General features: G+C 40.3%; 2 protein-coding genes across 4 annotated transcripts; both read left to right on the top strand.

The window, feature by feature from the left end:
* Positions 1–8,444: 8,444 nt before the first annotated feature.
* LOC140923280 (monocarboxylate transporter 11-like) lies at positions 8,445–15,574 on the top strand. Of its 3 annotated transcripts, XM_073373369.1 has the most exons (4): positions 8,884–9,020; positions 10,995–11,287; positions 11,930–11,982; positions 14,042–15,574. In XM_073373369.1, exons 2-4 carry the CDS (start codon positions 10,998–11,000, stop codon positions 14,707–14,709), a joined length of 1,011 nt encoding a protein of 336 aa, XP_073229470.1. In that variant the 5' UTR covers positions 8,884–9,020; positions 10,995–10,997; the 3' UTR covers positions 14,710–15,574. The 3 variants fall into 3 exon arrangements, with proteins under 3 accessions (XP_073229472.1, XP_073229471.1, XP_073229470.1); XM_073373371.1 differs by lacking the exon at positions 10,995–11,287 and having other exon boundaries at positions 8,445–9,020; positions 14,042–14,182; XM_073373370.1 differs by lacking the exons at positions 10,995–11,287; positions 11,930–11,982 and having other exon boundaries at positions 8,445–9,020.
* A 3,201-nt stretch (positions 15,575–18,775) lies between these two features.
* LOC140923727 (uncharacterized) lies at positions 18,776–20,473 on the top strand. Its single transcript, XM_073373801.1, has 3 exons — positions 18,776–18,907; positions 19,743–19,851; positions 20,020–20,473. Exons 1-3 carry the CDS (start codon positions 18,896–18,898, stop codon positions 20,265–20,267), a joined length of 369 nt encoding a protein of 122 aa, XP_073229902.1. The 5' UTR covers positions 18,776–18,895; the 3' UTR covers positions 20,268–20,473.
* Positions 20,474–23,072: the final 2,599 nt, after the last annotated feature.

The raw sequence follows: 23,072 nt of genomic DNA, 5'->3' as shown, positions 1-23,072 counted from the left end.
GTCCCTTTATTCGCCCATAAAGTTTTAAATTTAATACAATGACTTAAAAGCACACATAACGTAATGGCAATATCTCAGCGTATATCAGCAGCTGACCCGCCGCTGGCTCTCAACTTTTTCTTCCACTTTCACAAGATGGATGAGGCGCTGCAGGCGACGCGGTAGAAGAAATCCAAAGCCATCCGCCGGCTGAGGTAAGCGTCACTCGTCAATCTCCCGCCGAATCGATGGTTCAGGCTCTCGTAGGTTACCAAAAGGTCTGTTTTAAGTACCCTTTCACAAGCAATTGCAAGCAAGCAAGTTTCTTAAAAGAAATAGCCTGCAGTACAGGCGTATTTTGGTTGGCTAAAGCTTGTTCATGCTCGTATTGTTGTAGCCGCCATCTTTGATTTTATGACAGAGGAAGATTGGGGAGAGCAAAAATAGTGTCTCTGTGAGTAGGTGTGAGGGCGAAAGAAGGAAAGGGGGGAGGGGGTAGGCAGAAAAGAAATTTCTCTCTCCCAGCCCCCTCCCCGCTCCCTTTGACTCGCCCCATTTCCTCCTCTCTTCGGGATTTTCAACGTCGCACTGTCGTGGGCAAAAACATTCTCGCGCCCGAAGAAAACGCCTGCACTGCAGGCTAAAAAGAAATATCTACCCGAGCACGCGATATCGCGATAGCGTACTGAACTAGAAAATACTTGCGTGGATCGCAGAACCTCGCGGATGGAGCGCTTCGGGGGAACGGCAAGAAGTAGGAAGAAAGGGAAATAAGCCAATAGGGAACATCTTACGCCCGTAGTCGAGCTCGGGACCTTCTACGCGCCGGCCTGTTTGGTTACCCGGCTACGCCACGTGGGGACCTACTATGAAGGGGACAATAATATTTTACTTAAAGCCGTTCCCCCAAACACACGCTTCCGCCAGCGCGCCGTGTAAAAGTTGATCGAGCCTTATTAAACATGAATTCAAAGATATATGCTGGTTACCAGCATTTCATTGCATTTAAAGAACAGATGCCAAAATAAGCCGATCACCCGGTATAAACTCGTCTGCGAGCAAAACCTGTGTTTAGTTGCCTCGGTTAAGGCTAATGATCCAAATCGCTTCCGTACTTCGCGTTGGAAATTTATTGCAAAAAGCACTTATCGACTCCTAAAACGGCCTCTAAAAAAACAAACCAATAGCAATACTGCATGACCAAAGCAAGACACTCATCGCTGTTGCCTGGAAACCTAAAATGCCTCGTGACGTCACACACTAGAGATGACGTCAGGGCGGACATCAAGCAACTATAGATTCATAAATAAATAGAAATACAGTGTATGGGGAGTCCGCAGCTTGCAGCTGGCTAAAACTGCGCGCGCTGCGCGCGAGACGAGATTTAAACTCTCTTCGCGAGGAAAAAACCGCAGTACCTATGGGCTAGTAGGCTGAACAACCCGCGGTAGACTCCTATGGACCAAAGCGGCAAAGACAGGGAAACTGTAAGACCTCTCCCAATCGACGTTGTTGTTGTCGATGTGAACTCATAAGCTAAACATGCACTCACGCTTCGACAAATCAACTCCTGCAATGTCGGACAGGAAATGCCGGGTCAAAAGTACAGGTCACATTCCACTGGTTCAGGGTACCGGTCACTGTTCCATCGATAAATTACCAAACCACAAACATTGCCCTCGATCTTAATAGAGCATTTTGTTAAGAGATTAGGGCTAGGAGACACTTTTAATGCTGTTCATTTATCTGTATCATGATGACCTGTACTCTAACCTGTGGAAAAGTGACCTGTATTTTAGCCCCGCCGGACAGGAAAATTAGTCGTCCCAGGTGACGATTATAACATACAAGAGAGAATGAGAATTCTCTCTTGAACATATTAGTAACATATAGATTTAGCCAGGGCTAAAAGCGAAGCTTTGGTTAATAATACGTGTAAACAAAAAAATTAAATCGTGTAATGCTAAAAGGGGACGACAATGAAAATGGCTTCAAGACTAATAGATCTAATTAGCAAAAAAAACAAATTGCACCTGCGGCACACTTCTTCGTCCTGAATTAGCACAAAACAAATTTGCACATGCAGCACGCTTTTTTGTCTTTCCCTTGTCGTTGTTTTGCACGACTAAAACGTCAAACTTCCTATAGGTACGCATTGTATTTATAAGGGAATTGTCGTATGTGCTTACCCAGTATTTTGTTTCCTGTGTTCATGTTCGCTTTTATTTTTCACTGCCGCTCATTTTCACCTTGCCAGCCGCTAGCATTTCTGATTTTCTCATCGTCTCTTTTCTTTTCAATAACTCGCTCTAGCTCTTTCTCTATTATCCACGTTCATTGTAAACATAAAAAATAACGCCGAAAAAGACACGACTTTGTTGTTGTTTTTTCTTTCTAAAAGTCCGGGCGGCCATGTGATTTCCTTCCAAATAAAACTTTGAGTTGCATTTGGGTTGCCATACCTGTTGATTTAGTTATTTTACATTAGTATGCCTGTGGTGCGGACGGACGGTCGGGCGGGCGGGCGGGCGGGCGGTCGGTCGGTAGATTACCACATTTCCTTAGCTATGGGACTCTGCCCACGCGCAGCGCTTCGCGCCGCTCGTGGAGCTCCGCTATAATTACACTGATGATGATTGAAATTGGCTAGGAGCTTCGCTTCATTCCGCTATAATCACCGCGCGGTGATTATAACATTGAAGCATTGAACATTGAAGAAAATGGCAGCCAGATTTGTTGATGTTTCGGAGTCCGAAATTGATCAATAAGGCCCGGTTCAAACGTCGAACTTTACATGTGCCGAACCTAATTATTAGGTTCCGCACATGTAAAGTTCGACGTATGAATCAATTAGGAACGCCACTTTTGTATTTGGGTCGACTCTGCCGTTCTATGCGACTGAGCTTGTCGAATAGAACGGCAAAAGATCGACTTCGATTCATACGTCGAACTTCACATGTGCCGAAACTAGTGCAAAAATTATGTTTAACTTAACGTATTTTTCAATATAACCGCGCTTCTGATTGGCTATCTAGTGGGTTTTCGCGCCTTTGCGGACAGAACTCACAGAAGCGTAACGACGGTTACCAGCATTCACATTGTAGATTTTTAGACTGAAACTGGACAGCTTAAAACGGTCTTTTAAAAAGTTGTTTTTCTTTATATCCATAAAGAAATCGTTAAAGTTTATGGCGTTACTTCATTTAGTCCAAATATCACGATCACGATGTCCTCAGCTGTCTCCTTGCCATGACAGAACAGAAATCACACTGAAATCAAAACAAGAATATCCAGGGTGGTGACTTTTACTTTTTTCAGTTTATTTCCCTATTTTAAGCCGTAAGGATGATATTTCTTTTGGCCACGAATTAGGTTCGGCACATGTAAAGTTCAACCGTCTGAATCAACAGTCGAACTTAAAATATCGGCGAATAGCCACCTTGACTTCGTCTCGGCGACTATTCGTCGATATTCACGTCGCCTGAGGCGACTTATGGTTAAATAAAAATTCAGTGCTTGTTTTTCCGGGAAAATGTTATGAAACCACATAAGAAACTCAAGGTGATGTAAAACGTGCTAGACAATTGACAGGTGGTTCCTAATTAGCTTTCACGTTCGAAAACGCAAAGCAAGAAAACTAGGTAAAAGCATTTCCAGCCAGCCATCATGGCAAGTAAGGTAAAGTACTGACAAAATATTTGATGAAAAGGTTTAAATGAACTATTAACTTTCCCGTGAACTGGCCGGTATCGATTTCAACATATACAAGATGGACTTTATTCAGGGACACCCAACGAGAATATAGTTCAAAACCACTTAAACATAGCTGTGTTGAACGTATTTTAGTATTTAAACGGTAGATATAGGCACATTTTTATTCCCTAAAAAGTTTTCATCTGTTCGGATTTCCTAGCTGAAAGTCTAGTGATCCGAAAATTATAGGGATCAAAACTTACCTTTTGGAAAATTTCAGCCAGAAAAAAGGGCTCCCGAAAATTCTAGGTGACCTTTTTAGGGTAAAAATCCGTTAAAAATGGGCAATTATACCATTTGTCAGATGTTCGAAAATCCTAGGAGAGGCAGGCAAGCAAGAAATTCTTTTCCAAAAATTGACGTTGGGTGCCCCTGTTTATTGAAACCTCTTAGCATTGACTTTTCAGTTATAATGGGGTTCCAATTTACCAAAAGATTTGGCTCATTTAATTTAAAAGTCGTGCCTTATTAAATATCTTCTCGGAAAAAGGCCGGTTTCATAACTGCTATGGTGCCGTGATGTTATTTTTGGCTTGCATGCGTCACATGGTTCAGTTCAGCCTTTTGTCTACACGCTTCAGGCGATCATCGCAACTTAAGTAATCGTCGAGGTTTTGTTTCGCTAACTCTGTTTCACACAATTACTGCCAAATAACTTTGCTTATCACTCCATCTCAATTTGACAAGCTACTCTGATCAGCGTCTTAACATTCTAATCCTTGGAACGTTTCTGGAGAGGTTTCTTTTCCGCGGTAAGTCGTGTAACTATTTGAAATTTTTATACCTTCGACGCGTCTATAATACGCGATTCGTAGGTGTAGGACCCGGACTAGCTTATACATTTACATGTAACTTGGGAGCATATTCATGATCAGAGAGCCCGACCACTTCATTGTTAGGCTTAATGTTTTGCGAATTAAGGCCCTAGTGCACAAAGCCCGTTGATGTCATATGGTATGCGAGAAGGCAGTTTGTTAAAATTCTGTGAACAGGAAAGCCGTGCATGTATAAAGAGACGATGTTTTGAAGCATCCGTCTTACTTTGAAGGGGGTGTTTACATGATACCTAGACGACTTTTTGATCGGTGAGGGTAAAAGGAGGAATGAGTTTGCGGAATTACATGTGGCATGGCTTGCGGAATGACATAATCAGATGCGGAATGTATTATATGCAGAATGACTTAAAGAAATAAATTAAATTGAAAATTGCGCCTTTTTTTGACGCCAATTAATTCACAAGCAGCCGCTTCAATTTCCGGTTCAATTTTCGCACAGCCACAAAGATCATTCTACTTGCCTTTATTAGTCGGGCTGCTGGCAGCACCGATACTACATCACGAAAGTCGGCCATTGAAAAAAAGATGTTTTGGAAGGTCACACTCTATGTTCTAAAATCCAGGAGAGGCAGGCAAGCAAGAAATTTCACAACAAATGTTTCGAAAATTCTAGATCTCAAATCGTCTTCCGAACAGATATTTTCCAAAAATTGACGTTGGGTGCCCCTGTTAATTGATGGGTTTAACTTGGGACCATTTCACACTCTTCCAAAAAGACTGACCAACTATCACAAGCAATTAGCTTTACCCAGGCAACTAGGGTGAAATTTGCCTGTGTTTATTTCACTTCAACTTAAGAGAGATCATACAACACTATGACTTGGCACATGACCAGCATTTTTCTTATATTGTGAATAATAAATGATATCAGTGCCACAACTTTCAATGTAACGCAGGACATTAGGATTACGTCCTTTATAATTTTTTTTCCCGGACATTTCAAACAAAACCTTACGTTGAACTAACAATCCATGTGCAAAAGATCAGAGTCAATTATGCCGATCGATTGCAGATCAGCTTACGATGACGTAATACAGACTCGTGATTTGATTGCCTGGAGATTCCTACCGCCATAATAATTCTTCAATATCCTAGATTATTAATATTTCGTTTAAAATAGTTTAGTAGTTAAAATTTACCGTGTAACCATTTTCTTCCCACGTATTAGATGATAACACTATATCATTACACCAGTGAAAGTGGCGCTTATGGTATCGAAATGAGTAAAGTGATTCAGGGATCGACCGACGCAGTACCCCCAAGCCATCGGCAATTTGGCTGTGGTAAATCACTTGTTTGTTGACTTTTATATCTTTTAATTAGTAATATCTAATAATAAGCCCTAGAACCTTTTTACACTCATATACCGTAAACTGCCGCTTATGAGCCCCACTCCCCCACTTACCCACTTAAGGCCCCACCCCCTCCCCCGCTATGTTATTTGTTATGATCATAACAAATCTTTTTGTGAGGGAGAAACAAAGCGGGCATTAACTAGCGGGTACGATAGGCCCATCTTGCTACCCTGATACCAGGCCTATTTTACCGGAAAACGCCAGGGGGGGGGGGGGGGGGGGGGGGAAGGTACTCCCTTATATATGTGGTAATGGATGTGCCGCCCCCAAAAGGGTATTGTTTTTGGGCCTTTTTGGTCTGAAAACGGGTATACACTTTGCCTATTTTAGAAACATGCAAATTCGAAATGCATGTTTTGTTTGCGCTCTGATCTAAAATATGATGACATAATTTCTGCCTAAAGGCCAGGTCTGAAAACGGGTATTGGTTTTGGAGGTCTGGTCTAAAAACGGGTGTGGAAAAATACATTTTTTTGTCTGAAACAGGGTCAGGAGTTGGAGAACAGGGCGGCACATCCCTACCAAAAATTTCCAGGAGAACCCCCCGGAGAAAACGTCACTTGGCCAAGTTTTCTCCTGTCATTTACTGTTCATATATTGCACGTACACAAAGAAAAATAGCTTGGTGAAAGATTCATCAAGAGAAATTATTTTGTTTGTTAAGTCTCTATAGGCTCATTACCTAACGTGAGAATGTAAATCTGATTTGCATTTTGAGGTAAACGCGATTTTGAATTTCCCAAACATCGCCTACACAAACCGGCAGCCCTTGTCATCACTGGGGTTTGATTTTTATAAGAGAGTACTGGCTACATGAAGCCCTATTTTTAGTCAGTTTCCCAGTTTGATGAGTTTTTCTCTATATTTTTCAGGAGTCTATTTCACTTCCTTTGGCCCGGGTGACCATAGCGTAACGTCAATACGTCGCAACAACTTTGACGACAGAGGATGGGCTTTGAGGGGCAACAACCTTCTATACAAATTAGAATGGGTAGTCCAGGTCGAGATGAGTATAAAGGAAGTAACTGACGTGCCCGCCAACGGCCGAAACGTGTACTTGTACAAGGGCAACGTTTACCTTAGTAAATATAAGCATAGTATTTACAAAAACCCCAACGCCTGGTAGAGTCAAAGATGAGTCGCTCATCTTTTGTTATCTTTCAAAGAGCTTGTGAGAAACCTTGCCAAAGCTTTAAACTTGTAGCGAGAACATTTTTCACAATAGCAGCACAGTCTAGTATTTTCATAGCTACCACGCGCACACGACCAGTCCGATCATTTGTAATATCACTTTGTGATTCATTTTGTTCCTTTTGGATATTTAATTTGTCCATTAAAAAATGTCTCACCTGAAGATTTTAGGGAGTAATTTTAAAATCATTGATTTTATTTCTTTTAATTGCTTACTTCTATTAAACACCTTCTTGAAAATAATGGAGTAAATACCACATTAGCTACTTTTAAAAGTAAGGAATTTTAGAACAATCAAATACTGGAGCAAGCTCGAGGGCCCTAGCTTCCTAACGTTCAGCGCGGTTAATTGTCTTGCCCAATCCCCCAGCCCTCTCCCAGTGGCAGGAAGGGAGGAAGGAAGAAAGGAAGGAAGCCTCTGGCCCTTTGCGGAGGAGTTTAGTGTAAGGGGGGAAAAATTCTACTCAGTTTCCTGCGCAACCTCCAACAAATGAAGCAACAACAGATCGAGCAGTTGTACGAAATGTTCTCGAGCCTCGCGAGTTTTTCTTGTAACGCATATTCCTCTGACGGTCTTTCCACAGGATTTGCGAGTAAATCGGAGTTGAATTGAACATAGTTTAATACTTGCCATACATAATCTTCGGGGCTGGCAATTTTTCAGGCAACCACCTGAGACGAAATTAAATTTCAATAAGACAAGTTGCAAGAAAGTCAGCAAAACACGGGCCCGCTGAGAGGGCCCTGAGAATTCTTCCGTTTGGGAAATCTGGATTGGATTTCCCAATGGAGTACCAAATCCATTTGGATCTGCTAATAATTAAGTCCACCCCTAGTTTGAGAAGAATTTCGGTGTATTGAAAGGGGCCTTCTCAGACTTTCAATTTGTTGTTTGTTGAGGAAATCCGCGGAACTATTTGCTTTTCAAAATCGAAACCCTGTTTTCTAACTGAAAAACACCTACGAAGTTTTCCCCAGAGTTAAATGTCAATCTGATTATAACGCTGATCAAATACACTACTGCAAATTTATTTGCGAAACCTCCTGAAAACAAAAAGAAACTCGATAGCAGACGTTCGAAACTTTTGTATCCACAATTTAAGAAGACAACGCTGCCGGTTTTTGTAATGAAAAATTATTTTCTTGGTTACGTAAGGATAATTTTTGTTTTCGTTCACATAACCTAACCCCTTCTTATTGGATGGTTTATTATAAAGTGAAATTATAGCTTAATCCTGATTGGATGGTAAGAGAATTAGTCAGAAAATCCCCTCTGTGACCAATACAAATCAAAACAAATGTACACGTATTCAATCGCATTAAAACCAAAGGTTGAAGTACAAGCAGTATTCGACGAAATGTTTAGAGCTTTCATGCCGTTGACCTGTATGCGGGGTGGTTGAAAATGGTGGCTTTATTGAAAAGAAACAGGTTTCTGTCGCATGCGGTCTTAAGCTGGCAACAGGTTTCCTAACACGTTTTTCCAGTCAAACTTGTTGTGTCCGATCTGACCTGCTGTCGGCGCTTGTACATCTGCGCTCGAGTGTTTCATATCGAAGGTTCGCTTGCGTTGTTTTCAGAAGCTAAAACGATTCTTTAATTCTTTACCGGTCAGAACGGACGTATGCTTAACCCAACATGAATGATCGTAGCGTGACCCGGTCGCATTCGTCGATGAATATCGAAAATTTGACGTCCATTCCTGTTGGAGGCAGTATAACGCTGATCAACTACGCTCACAGACAACTTCCAAATGTCCACAGCCCTTGTAAGGATCGTGGCTGGGCTTGGGTGGTTTGTGCCGGATCTTTTTTTGTCATGTTTATGGTTTATGGCATTCACACATCGTTTGGCGTTCTTCTTGTTGTATTGCTAGATCACTTCGAGGCGAGCAAAGCAAACACAGGTAGGCGAAATTTCCTCTGCCCTAGAATCATATCAAGAATGCGAAACTGTAAATCGTTGTGTGAGTTAAAATATACATATACCTTGGAATTGCTCCAAATTTATTGCAGAACATAAATTTCTACCCTTCTTGCAGCAAATAAACGAAGAGCGACGAAAAATAATGCTAATCTCATTTATTTAAATTTTGCTTTCCATTTCCTCTTTGTTTGATCGCTTAACGCAACAACAACACAGTAAAGAATTTGCTGCGATCCGTTTTTTTTTTTCACTGCAGTAGCTAGTCTTATAACATAATTGTTAGTACAATATAAATGAAAGAAAGTGAAATAAATCGTTGGTGATATTTGGCAAGGGCCATACCGCAATTTCTACAAACTGCTACAAGCCGATCGCAGCGAACCACCCTGGCGGCTAGTCGACCAAACGGATCAATTTGCATGCGATCTGTGGTTACTATAAAAAAAATATCGCAACAATATTGTTCGTTATTACTTGTAATATGCAAAATAACAATTTTCTTGAAGGTTGATGAATGTTTTCCCGGCTATGAAATACTATTACGCAAACTTATTTCATAAATTTTGCATATTTTTCCAACATGTGTTTGCAATAAAAAAGATATGTTATTTTTTAATGAATGAACACTGTTTTTAATTCAACTGTGGAAAAAATATGGAGGACACCCAACACGCGAATTGTATGCAAATTTGCTTGAAAAGTTTGTTTTTGTGCCAAAACTATCTCGTGGTCAAGTCAACCATAAAATATTAAAAACGCAAAACACCTCCAAACTAGTTTAATTGCGATTGGAAACTTTCAGAGTTGAAAGTTCTATTTAAAGAAAACATTGACAAATTTGACCGTGCTTAAAGATCACTTTTCATTTTTAATTTTAGAACTGTAGAAAAGATTTGCCGTCAGCGAATCGACTATTCCAACGATAGATGTGTTAATAATTGGCGCTTAGGTACAATCCGATATTGCCTAACTTTCTCGGAGAATTCATTTGTTATTCCCACTGTCATAAATATAGCTACTCTATAGCTGAGCAGGCTCATACAATACTCTCTGGTCGGTAAAGCTATGAAAAATCTATTAGATTCAAAACTGAAAGACAGAAAATGTGGATGAAATTTATTGATGCGCGTGCAGTGTTTTAATTGAGTGAAAGGTCCGTAATGGGATATTCTCTGGAGGGGCCGACACACCATGCGGTGTAACCGGGTGCAGGTAGGGTTCTTCGTGTCAATGATTTTGGTTTTGCTTTGTTTTTCTGCTTATTTTATTTTTTAAGGCTAAACAAAAACCAGCTTTTACTTAGAATTCAGGCAAGACTAGACAATCTCATCCCGTTAGTCTTTTTCATTCTAGTGGTGTAAGGACGGTCAACACAACCCCTCACTCAAACCAAGACGTGACCTTATTACAAAATTTCAAAACATTGCCTTGAGAAACGAACCAAAATGATCGATGCTTTTACACAAACTCTACCAATATTAAATTTATTGTAAAATGTTCTAACGCTGTCATTTTTAACCATGCATCCAATGAGCTTTATGATATCAACATCTTTATCTAAATTCAACTTAGTGGAAGAACCCCGAGCTGTACTCCCCTCTGGTTCTGAATTTGAATCGGGTATAGATTTTTGTCAATAAGTTGATGATTGGATGTTCTTAAAATAACGGAGAAAATTATCCAAGAACATGCTTTTGAACAAAAGAAAAAGAAACTCGGGTTAAATTTAACCCTGGATTAAGCGCTAATCGGCCTTCGAACAACTGGTTCCAGGGTTTTCAGGAGGTATGCCACACAATCCCGCCCGCTTTTTCCAGAAGTAGATGTTACTAGACAGCAGAAAGAGGTAATGTTATGCGTCAACTTAGGAGTCAAAGGCACAGACAAGAGTGTTATTCCTTGTAGGGAGATAGCTCGATAATTGCAATAGTTTGTCTACTTTGTCTTCTACAAGGTTATGATGGTGGAGCCGTCCCACCCATATGTCGCACCATCTCACTGTCTCAATCCTGCACAAAGGGTTTCAGAAACGTGTCACAGCCCATCTGATGAAGCTGATGGCAAACTATGCAGATCCTGTTTCTCTGCACTGCCCTCTAAACAGCAGGGGAAGCTCTTTCGAGTTCATAGAAACACGAAACGCTATGCAGTTCGTACGGAAGCGAGCAAACTCAGTCGTTGCAAGTCATCTTGCTGTGGAAGGTTGAAGAAGACAGAAAAATTATTCTTCCTCTTGGCTATGACCAGGTATCCGGCTGTTAACACGGTAGTAAATTTTTTCTTTCGTAATTATAATGGCTCGGCACGCATGTTGAATATTGGTATGTACCACACAATAGATATGGTCCTAAGTGAGGCGGTCTAATTGGCTTATATTACTAGTGCTTGCGGGATAGCGTTAACCTCAGTTGTTAATTAACCTCTCTTTGTGGTCCCCTTTGTCTCAGTGATAGCTAAATACCTAACCTGAAGAGGGGGCTGATTATTTCCATGCGTTTAGTTATTCGAGCCATTCGCTCTTTCAGTAACTAGCGTGGTACATACTAAAACAACTCCATATGGGTGAACGATGTGGTCGAAATTATCAAAAAACCGTTGATTATTTAAACATGAAGTGCGGATTTTCATTATATAACCTCAAAACCACAAACTCTTTTTCCTGACTAAAGAAACATCTTATTTAATTTTTTGACAAAAAATCAAAGCACTCTAACAGCAATTTTACCGCTATGAAATTTTATACAGTAATAGTCGCAGGTTTTAGCGAGATGAACGAGAAGGAGGAAGTTGACCTTTGCTGTAAATTGTATAATTAATGTTTATTTTAGAAGCTTATGATTATTTATGATTACTGTTGGCCCTTATTTGAGCACTTTTCTAACAATACAGAAATCCAAGATGGCGGCCGGGATCCAAGATGGCAGCCATTTGGAAAAACTGCAGTATGTCTATGTCTTATAACGTCATCACGTCACGTAAACTATCTTAAGGCCCGGATGCACAGTGCAACATTGCGCACAATTAACGTAAACTGTTTTACTCGACATGGCTAATTATAGTCCAATAATTTGGGTAACTCTGCACGCGCCATTGGTGCCGCCGCTGCTCAGAGCCCACATGTCTGCATCAAGCAGTTCAAATTAGTATTAAGTTCTATTTGCGTAAATCGCGCGTGAGGAGTTAAATGAAATTGCATTAATTTGACAAGAGCCCGCCTTTTATCTTTTTCATCGATTAATTCGCAAACTGACGTCTTCCAAAAAGAGTCAAAGTGCTCTATGAGCTAATTCATAAATTGATAAGGAAAATCAAATAATATTTGAAGCCGCGTCACGAGACTGCACGCAATACTGCAACTGGCTATGGTAGATAGACGCTGAAATTTACTTACTGCAATGCTACAGAGCCATGCAGAAGTAGATGTTTTTTTTGCTGACGTATTGCAAGTGACAATTCCAGAAGTGGACAGACTATGCCAATTAACAATTGTGCGCATTGTTGGACTGTGCTTCTTGGCCTTAAGTTTTTAGGTGCTATAAATGCTACAGGTCTAATGGACTCAGGCCCCATTTATTTGGAGAAAAGGATCACCCACCTACCAGAGCTACTCTGGGCGAGCCAACTTTTCATATAATAATATTTCCTTACAAACCGTAGCGAACTGTTTACATGTAAACAAAAACTTGGCTCGGGTAGAAGGCTGACCTGCCCATCGATGCCTAGCTAGGTCACTCTTTTGTAATGGTAGCCGATAACCATCCAAGCTAACCGGGCCAACTTTTCTCCATGCAAACATTTTGGCTTGCTCAGCCAGATCAACTCGGTCAAAGAGAGACAATCGGAGCATGCGCAAGCGCTATTGACTCGACTGCAAAAATAATATTAGACTGTTTATCAAGAAGAAGAAATGCCAAAATCGAAACAGTACGTTTTTGGCAACGTCACGTTCGTTTGCACGGCCTTGTAAGTCCTTGAAGGCTGGAAAATCCATGTATAAACATATAAAGCAGTGGGGGTATGCCTAAGGATTAATTTATTTTTCGCCTTTCCTTTTTGATACTTGTACCGGACCCCAAATCTTTTGAAGGAGTTATTCAGCTGTAACATATTGATTACATAAGGAGATGGAAGGTGCATTCTCAATCAAATTTTCCACGCCCAATTTAAGTATGAATTTTAAGGTAGCAGTAATGAATATCTAACATGAATCATTCTCAGACAAGGTTCATTTTATCACTAATAATTTTTGATAATTATATTTACCATCCTTTTTATTTTTAAAAATTATTAGGACTGGACTCAACGATTCTTTTAACCTCCTCTTGTTTAGCGACATAGACGTTTTTGCCCGAACGTATCCGGAAAATATATTCTTCTTCTTGCTCTTCTTGTTCTTTTTTTTTTTTTCCTAATTCTCATTTCTGTCCTATTCCCTTCTTATAACCGCGAGGATCGAGTTTACCTTTGCTTTTACTTAATTTTATCCTTTCACAACCAGGACCTTGAAGTATAGACCCTTGTCACGCGGCGGCCATTTTGTCCTAAGAGATTAAAAAAGCTTTGTATTTGCACGGCTAGCCTCGTTCTCACTGCGAGGCTAACCGTCGAAAAACAAAGCTTTTTAAATTCCTGGGACAAAATGGCCCCCGCGTTAGAAAGTTATTCAACTGACGTCAAATCCGCCATATTGGGGTTCCAAAACAATGCTCAAAATGGTGGCCATGTTTGGGGGCTAAGACGATCCTGTGGAACTCTTTTCTTATATAAACCCCTTCTTTTGTTCCAATTAATTAGCAGAGATGCTTGCCACAACGAACAAAAACGCTCTATAACGCTTGTCTGATGACATGAAAAGAAAACTCAGCTCGACTACTAAGTTGTACTCCCCGACAGTACCGATTGGCAGGTTGAAACAAATAGCAATGTCTTTTGCAGAGATTTGTGAAGCAACAATATACTTCAAGAAACTCATCTCAATTCTTTATTTTTTTCCTTTTTCAGCCTGGATTGGCTCAATATCCGTCAATCTTCTATTCCTCTTCAGCCCTGTCACCAGCTCTCTCGCGGAACGTTATGGCGTGCGAGTCGTCACAATTGCTGGAGGCCTTGTAATGAGTGTCGGACTATTTCTCAGTTCCTACGCCCCCAGCCTGGTCTTCTTATACATCAACTACGGGGTTCTTCTAGGGATTGGCACTAGTTTGTGCGGGACAATGGCTTTAATAGTAACCGCGGACTATTTCGACAAGCATCTTTCTTTAGCCACTGGAATTGTGGCCTCGGGGAGTAGTTTTGGAACTCTAGCTTTTGCGCCAACGCTTCAAGTCTTAGTCGGGAAGTTTGGATGGCAGACTATCTTTCGCATAATGTGTTTAGGCGGCATAGCCATGGCTATTACAGGACTCGTTTACAAAAGAGTGGACGGGATACTTGTTCATTTGCCTTCTGGGAAAAACCAATGCTTTGACCTGTCTGTTTTGAGGAATAAGTCCTTCGTGGTGTGGACCTTGGCAACTTCAGTGGCTGGCTTTGGTTACTTCATACCACACTTCTTCTTGGTACGTGCAACACCCAAACCACAATCAAACACTTTCTTGTCTTATACTGCACCATCTTCCAGCACCTGGGCCCACAATGAGCCTTGTGATTTGCATCGCACTGCGATGTGAACCTAGGTGAAATGTTTCAGTCGTGTTTCATACTAGTGGCATAACGGCAAAATCTATTTCCCTTTCGTAGACGATCGTTGCCATTTTAACAGTCGATACCACTCTTTAGCCATGATAGATGAAATATATACCCTAGTTTAAGTTACAATAAGACAAAGTTTTTGAATAGTCTTAAAAAGATCGACGTTGAAGTGCAAGGTTAATTTGCGTTAAAATTTATGAAAAGAGTTTAGGGTCATCTGTTGTTGATATATCGTGTAAAAAGACAGTTTGCTGGTTTATGTACTTAAATGTTCGGAATTTTGGTGGGTGGGTGTGAAAATTTAGTGGTAAGGCGCGAGAAAGATTAGGATTCGAAAGGTCCAGGTTCGACCCTAGTTTTCGATCGTTTTTCTTTTTGTTAGAAACACATTCAATAACAGGCCAAAAATTTTCTAAGTGCCTTCAAATGGCAGTTACCGTTAACGAGAGGGAAATTTGCAACGGCACAACATGAACAAAGACGAGTCATAAATAGAGAGTCCCTAATGAGTTTTTCGGGATCTGGGATCTGCCTTACTTGAAGGCTGGGTCGGGATTCGGGAGTGATAGCAAAAGGGGAGCGAGATTCGGGATTGAAAATGTGTGTGGTACTTAGGGATGCCGAAAATAACCATCGGGACTACGGGATTGAGTGAAAAACCGGGTCGGGATAACGGGTTTGAAGAACCCTATCGAGGACCCTCTGACTAAACATAACGACTAAACAGCGAGCAAATCAGGAGCACGTTTTTTGGGGGAAGGGGTTGGGAGGCTGGGGACAAAAGGGTCTCAATGCGGTGGAACCTTTTACCGATTACTGTCAACATCGCGTCGTTTTTTCTCCAAAAGGTTCTAATCTCTTTTCCAAACGGTTACAAGTTTTTTGAAAATTTGCTTCAGTGTTGTTGATACACCAAAAATGAATTTTCATCGTTTTAAAACACATTTTGTCTCAATTAGGTCTCTTGCGACATATATGGCCAAGGCGGAACGTGTAATTAAGCGACTTTCATACGTTCTGAATGACTCGTATCATTCTATAATAGTGGCTAGAAAATGATTACACATGTTTAATGATTATAGATTTGTTTTTTGTCTGATGACAAGAGCTTTTTCCGTTTAAATGATAAAGTTTAGTCCAAAGGCTGAAGTTAACCCCATTGAGACCCTTGTACAACGGTGGACTTAGTCACGTTTAATAGTGATGGTCCAAAGAACGGTTGCATAGGAACTTCTAGTTGAAGGCACTTTTGTGAACCTAATTTACCATTTGGTGGAAACGTGGGCAATGCATGATGTATAACATAATTAGTAAATGAAACTGTTTTTTCATGTTCTAGACAACAATAACAACTTCCGAACAATTAAGTTGCTCTGTGAAGTACTTTTTCCATTTCCGTTGTACGGCAACTTGAGGAGCTGATTTACATGAGCTGGTCTGGCTTGATTTGCCGAGGTCACTTTTATCTCGATTTTACATAAGGCGAGACGGAACGGGGGCGTGTATAGCGAGCAATATGTAACCTACGTGCGAGCAATATGTAACCTGCTTTCCTGTCGCCAGCTTGGTTCGCCAGGCTGGCCTGGCGAGAGTAATTACATAGAAAAAATCCAGCGCGGCTAACCTGGCTAGCTAGGTCGTCACATAATCAAGAAGATAATCTTTAGCCTCCACACATACGTCGTTCTCTTTTTCTTTTTGACAATCGGTAAGCGCTTGCGAGAAAAAATATTTTCTTATGTTACTTCTATTTTCTTTTTCCCCACCCCTTTACGCGCGCTCGACGGTCTCTAAAGAAAAACATATGGAGTGTCTGTTAATCTTTATTGTGTTTGATTTGTTCCGAGATTTCGACAAATCGAGCTAGCCCAGCCCATATGTAACCGGCTTCTTAGACGAAAGAAAGGGAAAGAGTGATGGGGCGTCCATTCTCGTGCTCCGTGCTTCATGCTTACTCCCAGCTCGCCACTTTTTTTATTGCTCCACCCTTTCTCGTGCCCCATGCGTTTGGGAAGACTTGGAAAAGAAACAGCCCTTGCAGTGTAAGCGTCAAAGTTGACGAAACGTTAGTCTTTTCTTTAGTCGTTATGTCTAAGTCCACTGTTCCTGCTGTGTCGTTTGTTAAATTGACAGTTAGCTGTCTAAATTACGTCAAACAGCACCAAAAGCCTGCTCATAATATCCGGCTGCGCTATTTTTTTCATATTAAACGTCAATTAGTCTGAGGAATAAATAGACGTAACAAAGCTCGTTGATATGCGATACTACGGTAACCTTGTCTCCTACACCAATAACAATCTATTGTTTTTATTTTCATATTTTCAAACTCTTATTTGTAACGAACCTTTAGTTTTATCTTCATTTTTCTTTTAGCCCCTGAAAAAGGTTTGTTTTCAAATTGGGCAAATTTGTTTAAATGAGATATTTTCTGATTCATTCTTTATTTTACTTCCCAATCACCTTACTTGCCCTAAGGATCAGTTTGTCGTTTTATATTTTCTACAAGTTATTATTGTACTGATCCAGGTCTACAACTGGGAGTTCCGGCACCACTCAACCGTTTGTCGCTGTTGACTTGCTCGTATTTTCTATTTAAGTATAGTAGACCCATGCCTTAATTAACTTGAGAAGTTCGTGGGTACCACTCTCTGGAGACGCTGAGTATTGCAATAAAGTGTTTTGAGTGCCTATTAGTTCATAATAGAGACCCAAGGATGGGAATTTGACATTTTAAGACCTGAAAATGTCAAATTATCCGTGGGTTGCCCCCTTCCCCCCCCCCCCCCACCCCCATCCTGGGGCAAACCACTAATAGATGCATAATAGGGAGCTTAAGAAACGACGACGGCGATGGGGACGTCAACGAGGACAGCAAAAAACCAATAGGTTTAGATTAGCAAAACAACAACGCTTTTTTTTACATTTCATTCCCATCATTGCACCACTACGACGTAAAAATGCCAAATTTCTTGTTTTGTGGAGGTCGTGGACACAACATAACGCCATTTCTTTTTCTTTTCTTGAACTTCGATACAGTCTTAGAATTCAGCTCCACAAAATATTGCCAACATTTGACGAATTCAACAAGATGGAACATAAAGCGCTATAAAGTTTGAAGCAGCGCGACTTCACTTTTAAGTCACGTTTTGTAGCCGTCACCGTCGTTGCTACTTAAAAGAAAGGCTCCCTAATACTAGGAAGTTTAAGCAGCGACATTTATGGGCGAAGCACGTAAAGCTGAAGTGAACATTTTTGTCCTTTAAATATGCCTTGGCGCTGCCAAATTTGTATGCAAATTTGTAAACTCTTATAGAGACGATTTGCCTTAGAATTTGTTCAAAATCACAACTGAAGAGTTCAAAAACGGTCCACTTTCGGTTGGCCTAGGTCGCTCAAAAACGTCGTTGCTTAAACTCTCTGTTTTAACAAGCTCTGAGACGGGTGCTTATAACTGCATGTATTTTTTTGTTTACAGGAAAACGGGCCCATAACTGGGGGGACTTTTAAAGGGGGGGAGGGGAGGGGAGGCTTAAAAGAGGAAGTTTACGGTACATGAACACTGAAACACGCACTTTTTCACTGAATGGTACACTTTATTGATAAGATGTATCCAAAAGTACAATAAATTAAGTACACCACAGCCACACGCGTAAACCCCGAAAAACCAATTTTGGAAAAAAAATGGGGCCGTGTTCCCCCAACCTGTGCTATGGTACTGCCTTTGTTGTCTACTGTCCATAAATACGAGGAAAAAATTAACTTAAGGTAAATAAAAATATATCCACTAGCAGCTTTGCAATTGATAAACCATAAGTTTCTTATAATTGATTTATAGAATACAGTATGACAATCATGTTGTTATATTTGACGACAAAACTCTGAGAGAATATGAAGAAAAGCGCTGGAAAAATAATAAATTTAAAAATGTAAGTAATGGTTATATATAGGTCTTTTTCCGGGAAACATGGCATTTGGAAACGAGTGACTGAACTTGTGGCAAGTGTTCAGTGATTGGATAAGTAGCTGACACGTGATTTTAATTTGCTCCCACACAGTCTGTTACTTCCGCTTTTATGTTTCTTCTCGATCTCCGGTTGCAGTTGAAGCCTTACAAGATCAAACGGCAGGAAAGCTATAAAAGAGCTTCATTTTCAACCAAGCAACATGTCATACGAGGTAAGGCTTTTAAAAACAATAGATGAAGTTTGTAAAATGACACGTAAACTAGTTTCGATTTCAACACTGACTTTCATACGCAGTGAGACTATTGTTGCGATTGTTGGCAGCATAGGCCAGGGTTATTACGGTTAAGCGAAAATTTTACAATGTTCCCGTATTTAACAAGACCTATTTTACTAGCCTTGTTTAAAACCTGTAGACGGGAGAAATGAATCACGATTTATGTATTATTTTAAGCAATTTTATGAAAAGCCATTCCTCAAAATGGAGACGAGAATAATGGTCATGAATGATAAAATATTTTAAGCGTTCATCCACTTTTTCAAGACCTGATAAGAAATAGGGCATATCCAGATACAGTGGAAGGTATACTCAGCAAATACAATACACCCGGTCCCTAGAAAAACTGTTTAACTTATCCATACTAAAGAGAAGCTAAACGGACGGACTGTTATTTCATAAAATTTATGGAAATTTGTAGGTTTGAGCCCCAGACAAAACTTAGAACCAATCACTTTTCATAATATAGATGATGATATTTTATTTTAGACTGCAAAAAAGTCGGTTTTTTTCTCAAAATCAGTAAAGAAATCGATAAAGCGTGGCGTAAGAGTCTTACGCGCGAGCGCGCGAGCCTCACACGCCCGTAGGGGCGTGTGAGGCGAGAGAATTTTTAGCGTCTCTCCCCAGTCTCACTCTCTGTTTTCAGCCTTGTTTGACTGCTCGCGCGTACTTAAATACGCAAAAATACGGACTGTTTTGCAGTCTAATTTTATTTGAGCTCTCGTAGTAAAAACTTGCAGTTTGAAATTTCCATTTTTTTGCCTGTCAGACGCTTTATCATTACACCGATGAAGCTGGCGCTGCTGGTATCAAAAAGAGCAAAGTGATAAAGGGATCTACCGACAAAACACCCATACAGAATCGACGACATGGCTGTGGTAAATCGCTAGTTTGTTGACTTTTATACCGTTCGGTAATATGAGTTTAATCTCTAGAACTAGTATTTACTACTAGAGATATTCTGAATTTCCAACCAGTATAAACTGTGCTTTCAAAATGTCTGTTGTCTGTTTCACAGCTTGAAAAATCTTTTTTTTTCTTTTCAGGAGTCTATTTTACTTCCATTGACCCAAGCAATGACCCAAAGACAATACTACTCAATAACTACGATGACAGAGGCTTTGTCATAAACAGCCAAAGATTATGGGCCAAAATCGATTGGGTAATCGAGGTCAAAATGCAAATGAATAACATAGAGAAAGTTTACGACTCTAACCGCGACGTATACTTGTACAAGGGTGATGTTCACCTTAATAATTATCAGCATAGTATCTACAAAAACCCAAAAACTTAGTGAAGATAAGGATTGAGCCACCCTCTTTTTTCCTTGAAGAAACCGTGTGAAACTTGGCCGCGCTTGTAAACTAGTTAAGAGAACCTTTTCCGTTTAGAATAGCAATTTCATAGCAACCACGCCCGTGACTTATTGGGCTATCACTTATGTTGTGTTCATTTAGGGTATTTCAGTCCACATTAAAAATGTCTTAACTTAAGATTTTATGCAACGTTGTACTTTATCGCTTTTAATTGTTTCCTGCTATGAAGCACCTTCTTGGAAAGAAATACCACAAAAAATCAGCCACATTAAAAGTAAGGAGCTTTATAAAAATCAGTATGAGCTCTACAAACACTGCAGTGAGGGTGCGAAATCTTGCCATCGGTAACTGCGCAGTTTCGTGTGCCCTCTCCCCAGTCCTCTCCTAGCAGTACCAAGAAGACCCGGTCCTTTGCGGAGGGGCGGGTTTTCAACGCAAGACATGGTCAGTACGTTGATCGCATGTCAAGTGTCTTTGTGTGTTTCTCTCAGTATGAATTCAACCAAAAAGTGGAGCGTTGTATAAGCCAGACAAACGATACGCGATACCAAAAAACTAGGAAATTTTGGCGCTTTTGGACATCTTGCTTCTTCACAGTAATTTCTATAATGGTTGTAGGTGTTAACAAGCGAAAGACGACTTGTAGCTTGTATGTAAACATCTACTATTAAGCCGATCGAGCGAGAAGTAAAGGTCACAGTCCAGAATTTTTCTAAGCCACCATGTTGTGACGTTACGGTACTGTTTCGTACGTCTACTAGCTAGTGGCTGCCTATACAGCCTTCAGGACCCTTCAGCACCTGAAGTCAAGTTTGCAATATTGGTCAGCCCCAAAGCAATAAAACGGAGGCCATGTTGGCGTCCCAAACCAGTCCTCTTTTCTCTTGTTTACGCTTTCTTCTGTTGTAATAATTTTGCCTAGCTACTGGCCACGTAACTAAAAACGCTCTATTAAGGTTCAAGTCGGTTGACACAAAATATTTTGCGCCCCCCAATCGGCTTCTGGCGTCCCATTAACAAGAATAACTAAAGAAAAAAGCACGCAGTTTTCCAACAAGCCCCATCATACTTTATTGTTAAGAAACACATAAACTAAAATGCGACCAAAAATACAATTACACCATAGCCGGACACGTAAACCCCGAAAACCAATTTAATTTGGAAAAATACGGACCGTGTACCCCCGACCAGTGCTATGGTGACGCCTTTGGGGTTTTAAGGCCATCTACTGTATATAAACGCAAGAACAAAAAATTAAAGCTAAGGTAAGTTAATGAAAATTTTAGCTAGGCTGAGAGTTACAAGAAAATGAAAAGAAAAATATTCTGGGAGTAAATAGTCGGCGAGGCTGACTCTAGAAGAGCGCGATTTGATAATCTGTCACCGTTTTAAAGTGTTAAAGAAGTGATATCAAAGCGCTTTCGCTCGCAATATAGTTGTTTAATTACGCTTGCTGGATCAATGTAAAGGGTGAAAGCTATTATTCGCTGTCTATCACTTACAGTAGATAGACGCTATTTAGTTTTTTTTTTTGCAGACAAATTCAGATCAGGCAAAACATTTTGCTCGGAGCCTCTGAAAATCTTCATGCATTAAAGGTTATTGCAGTTTATGTTAGATGTTAAGCTATAAAATCAGCGTTTGTGGCATTAATTAAGAAGAATTCAGAAGTTCCGAGTAACGCTCTTACCTTAGAAAAAGCCGAATTGATAATTTAACATTACACGAACTATACGCAAAAACGACGGTATTCTATTGTTTGTACAATAGCTTTCTTCCTTTACATAAATAAAGCTCTCATATTTTCTATATATTCCAAATTCATTTATCACGAAACTGATAATGAAAACAACAAAAAACGGCCTCTATTTATGGTCTTTTATCAGCTCTTTCACTCCAAACAGCGTCTTAATTTCACTTCATAAATATAGCCAGTTCACAAAGTTAAATATAGTATAAAAGCTTAGAAGATGAAACAATTGTCAAAGTGAAACCTTACAGAATTAGAATCCGATTTTTTCAATGATGTTTGAAAGCAAGCGCAAGCGTGGCTAAAAGCAGTCTGTTTAAACGTGGGTCTTGTATAAACATTCGTTATTGGCTTCTTGTCCTGCAGTGACGTAGGGTAGTAGCGAGGGTAGGGTACATCAACATCCATCCTCCGATATGATATATGAACACACCAAAAAGCACTCTTTTCCTGTAAGCTGTTGGGACGAAAACAGAAGACACCTTTATTACTTGATTTTTAAAGTAGGATCTCCAAAGTTTATTTTGCTCTGCAGAGTATTTTTGTCGTGCATTTCAGAACGTATAGCCTTAACTTTATCATACAGGAAAGTCAATCAATGGTAAACTCCATTTGATGGAGGTGTCTTAGTCTAGAACAGCGTTTTTTGTCCTTCTCTTGCAGTCCACAGCTTTAATAACTGAAGTAATCAGGAAAGCCTAAGACTGAGTTAAGTCAAAATTTTTAGTTTAACGCGGGACAAATTATCAAAGATAAGCTTTTCCTCACTCCTCCCGCTGTACGTTGTAGGTCTTTGCGTTTACCTTTTCGAAGGTGACTCGTCCCAGTCGCCTCTCTTATTAATTTCTCTAGCACATCATGGAACGGTCGCGAAAGACAGACTATTACAGCAGGCAGGGAAGGGATGTTTCACTCGTTTCCCTCGTTGGTATTTGATTGAGAGAGGAGAGACCACTGAGGAGCAGTCAGGTACTAAAGAAGAACAAAGATAATGGTTGTGATACTCACCAATTTTAACGTCGCCATGGCCATT

This window comes from Porites lutea, chromosome 13 (genome assembly GCF_958299795.1).
Source record: "Porites lutea chromosome 13, jaPorLute2.1, whole genome shotgun sequence".
Classification (NCBI taxonomy): Eukaryota; Metazoa; Cnidaria; class Anthozoa; order Scleractinia; family Poritidae; genus Porites; species Porites lutea.
The sequence above is the reverse complement of the archived record's forward strand: the minus strand, read 5'-3'. Positions and strand labels throughout refer to the sequence as shown.

What these genes read in the sequence shown, in the direction of transcription:
- LOC140923280 (XM_073373369.1), top strand. Translation starts at nt 10,998, where the DNA reads ATGATGGTGGAGCCGTCCCACCCATATGTCGCACCATCTCACTGTCTC. An exon ending in TTCCTCTTGGCTATGACCAG is followed by an intron (nt 11,288 to 11,929) that starts GTATCCGGCTGT and finishes CTAACAATACAG; the next exon opens with AAATCCAAGATGGCGGCCGG. An exon ending in AGCCATTTGGAAAAACTGCA is followed by an intron (nt 11,983 to 14,041) that starts GTATGTCTATGT and finishes TTCCTTTTTCAG; the next exon opens with CCTGGATTGGCTCAATATCC.
- LOC140923727 (XM_073373801.1), top strand. An exon ending in GAATCGACGACATGGCTGTG is followed by an intron (nt 19,852 to 20,019) that starts GTAAATCGCTAG and finishes TTTTCTTTTCAG; the next exon opens with GAGTCTATTTTACTTCCATT.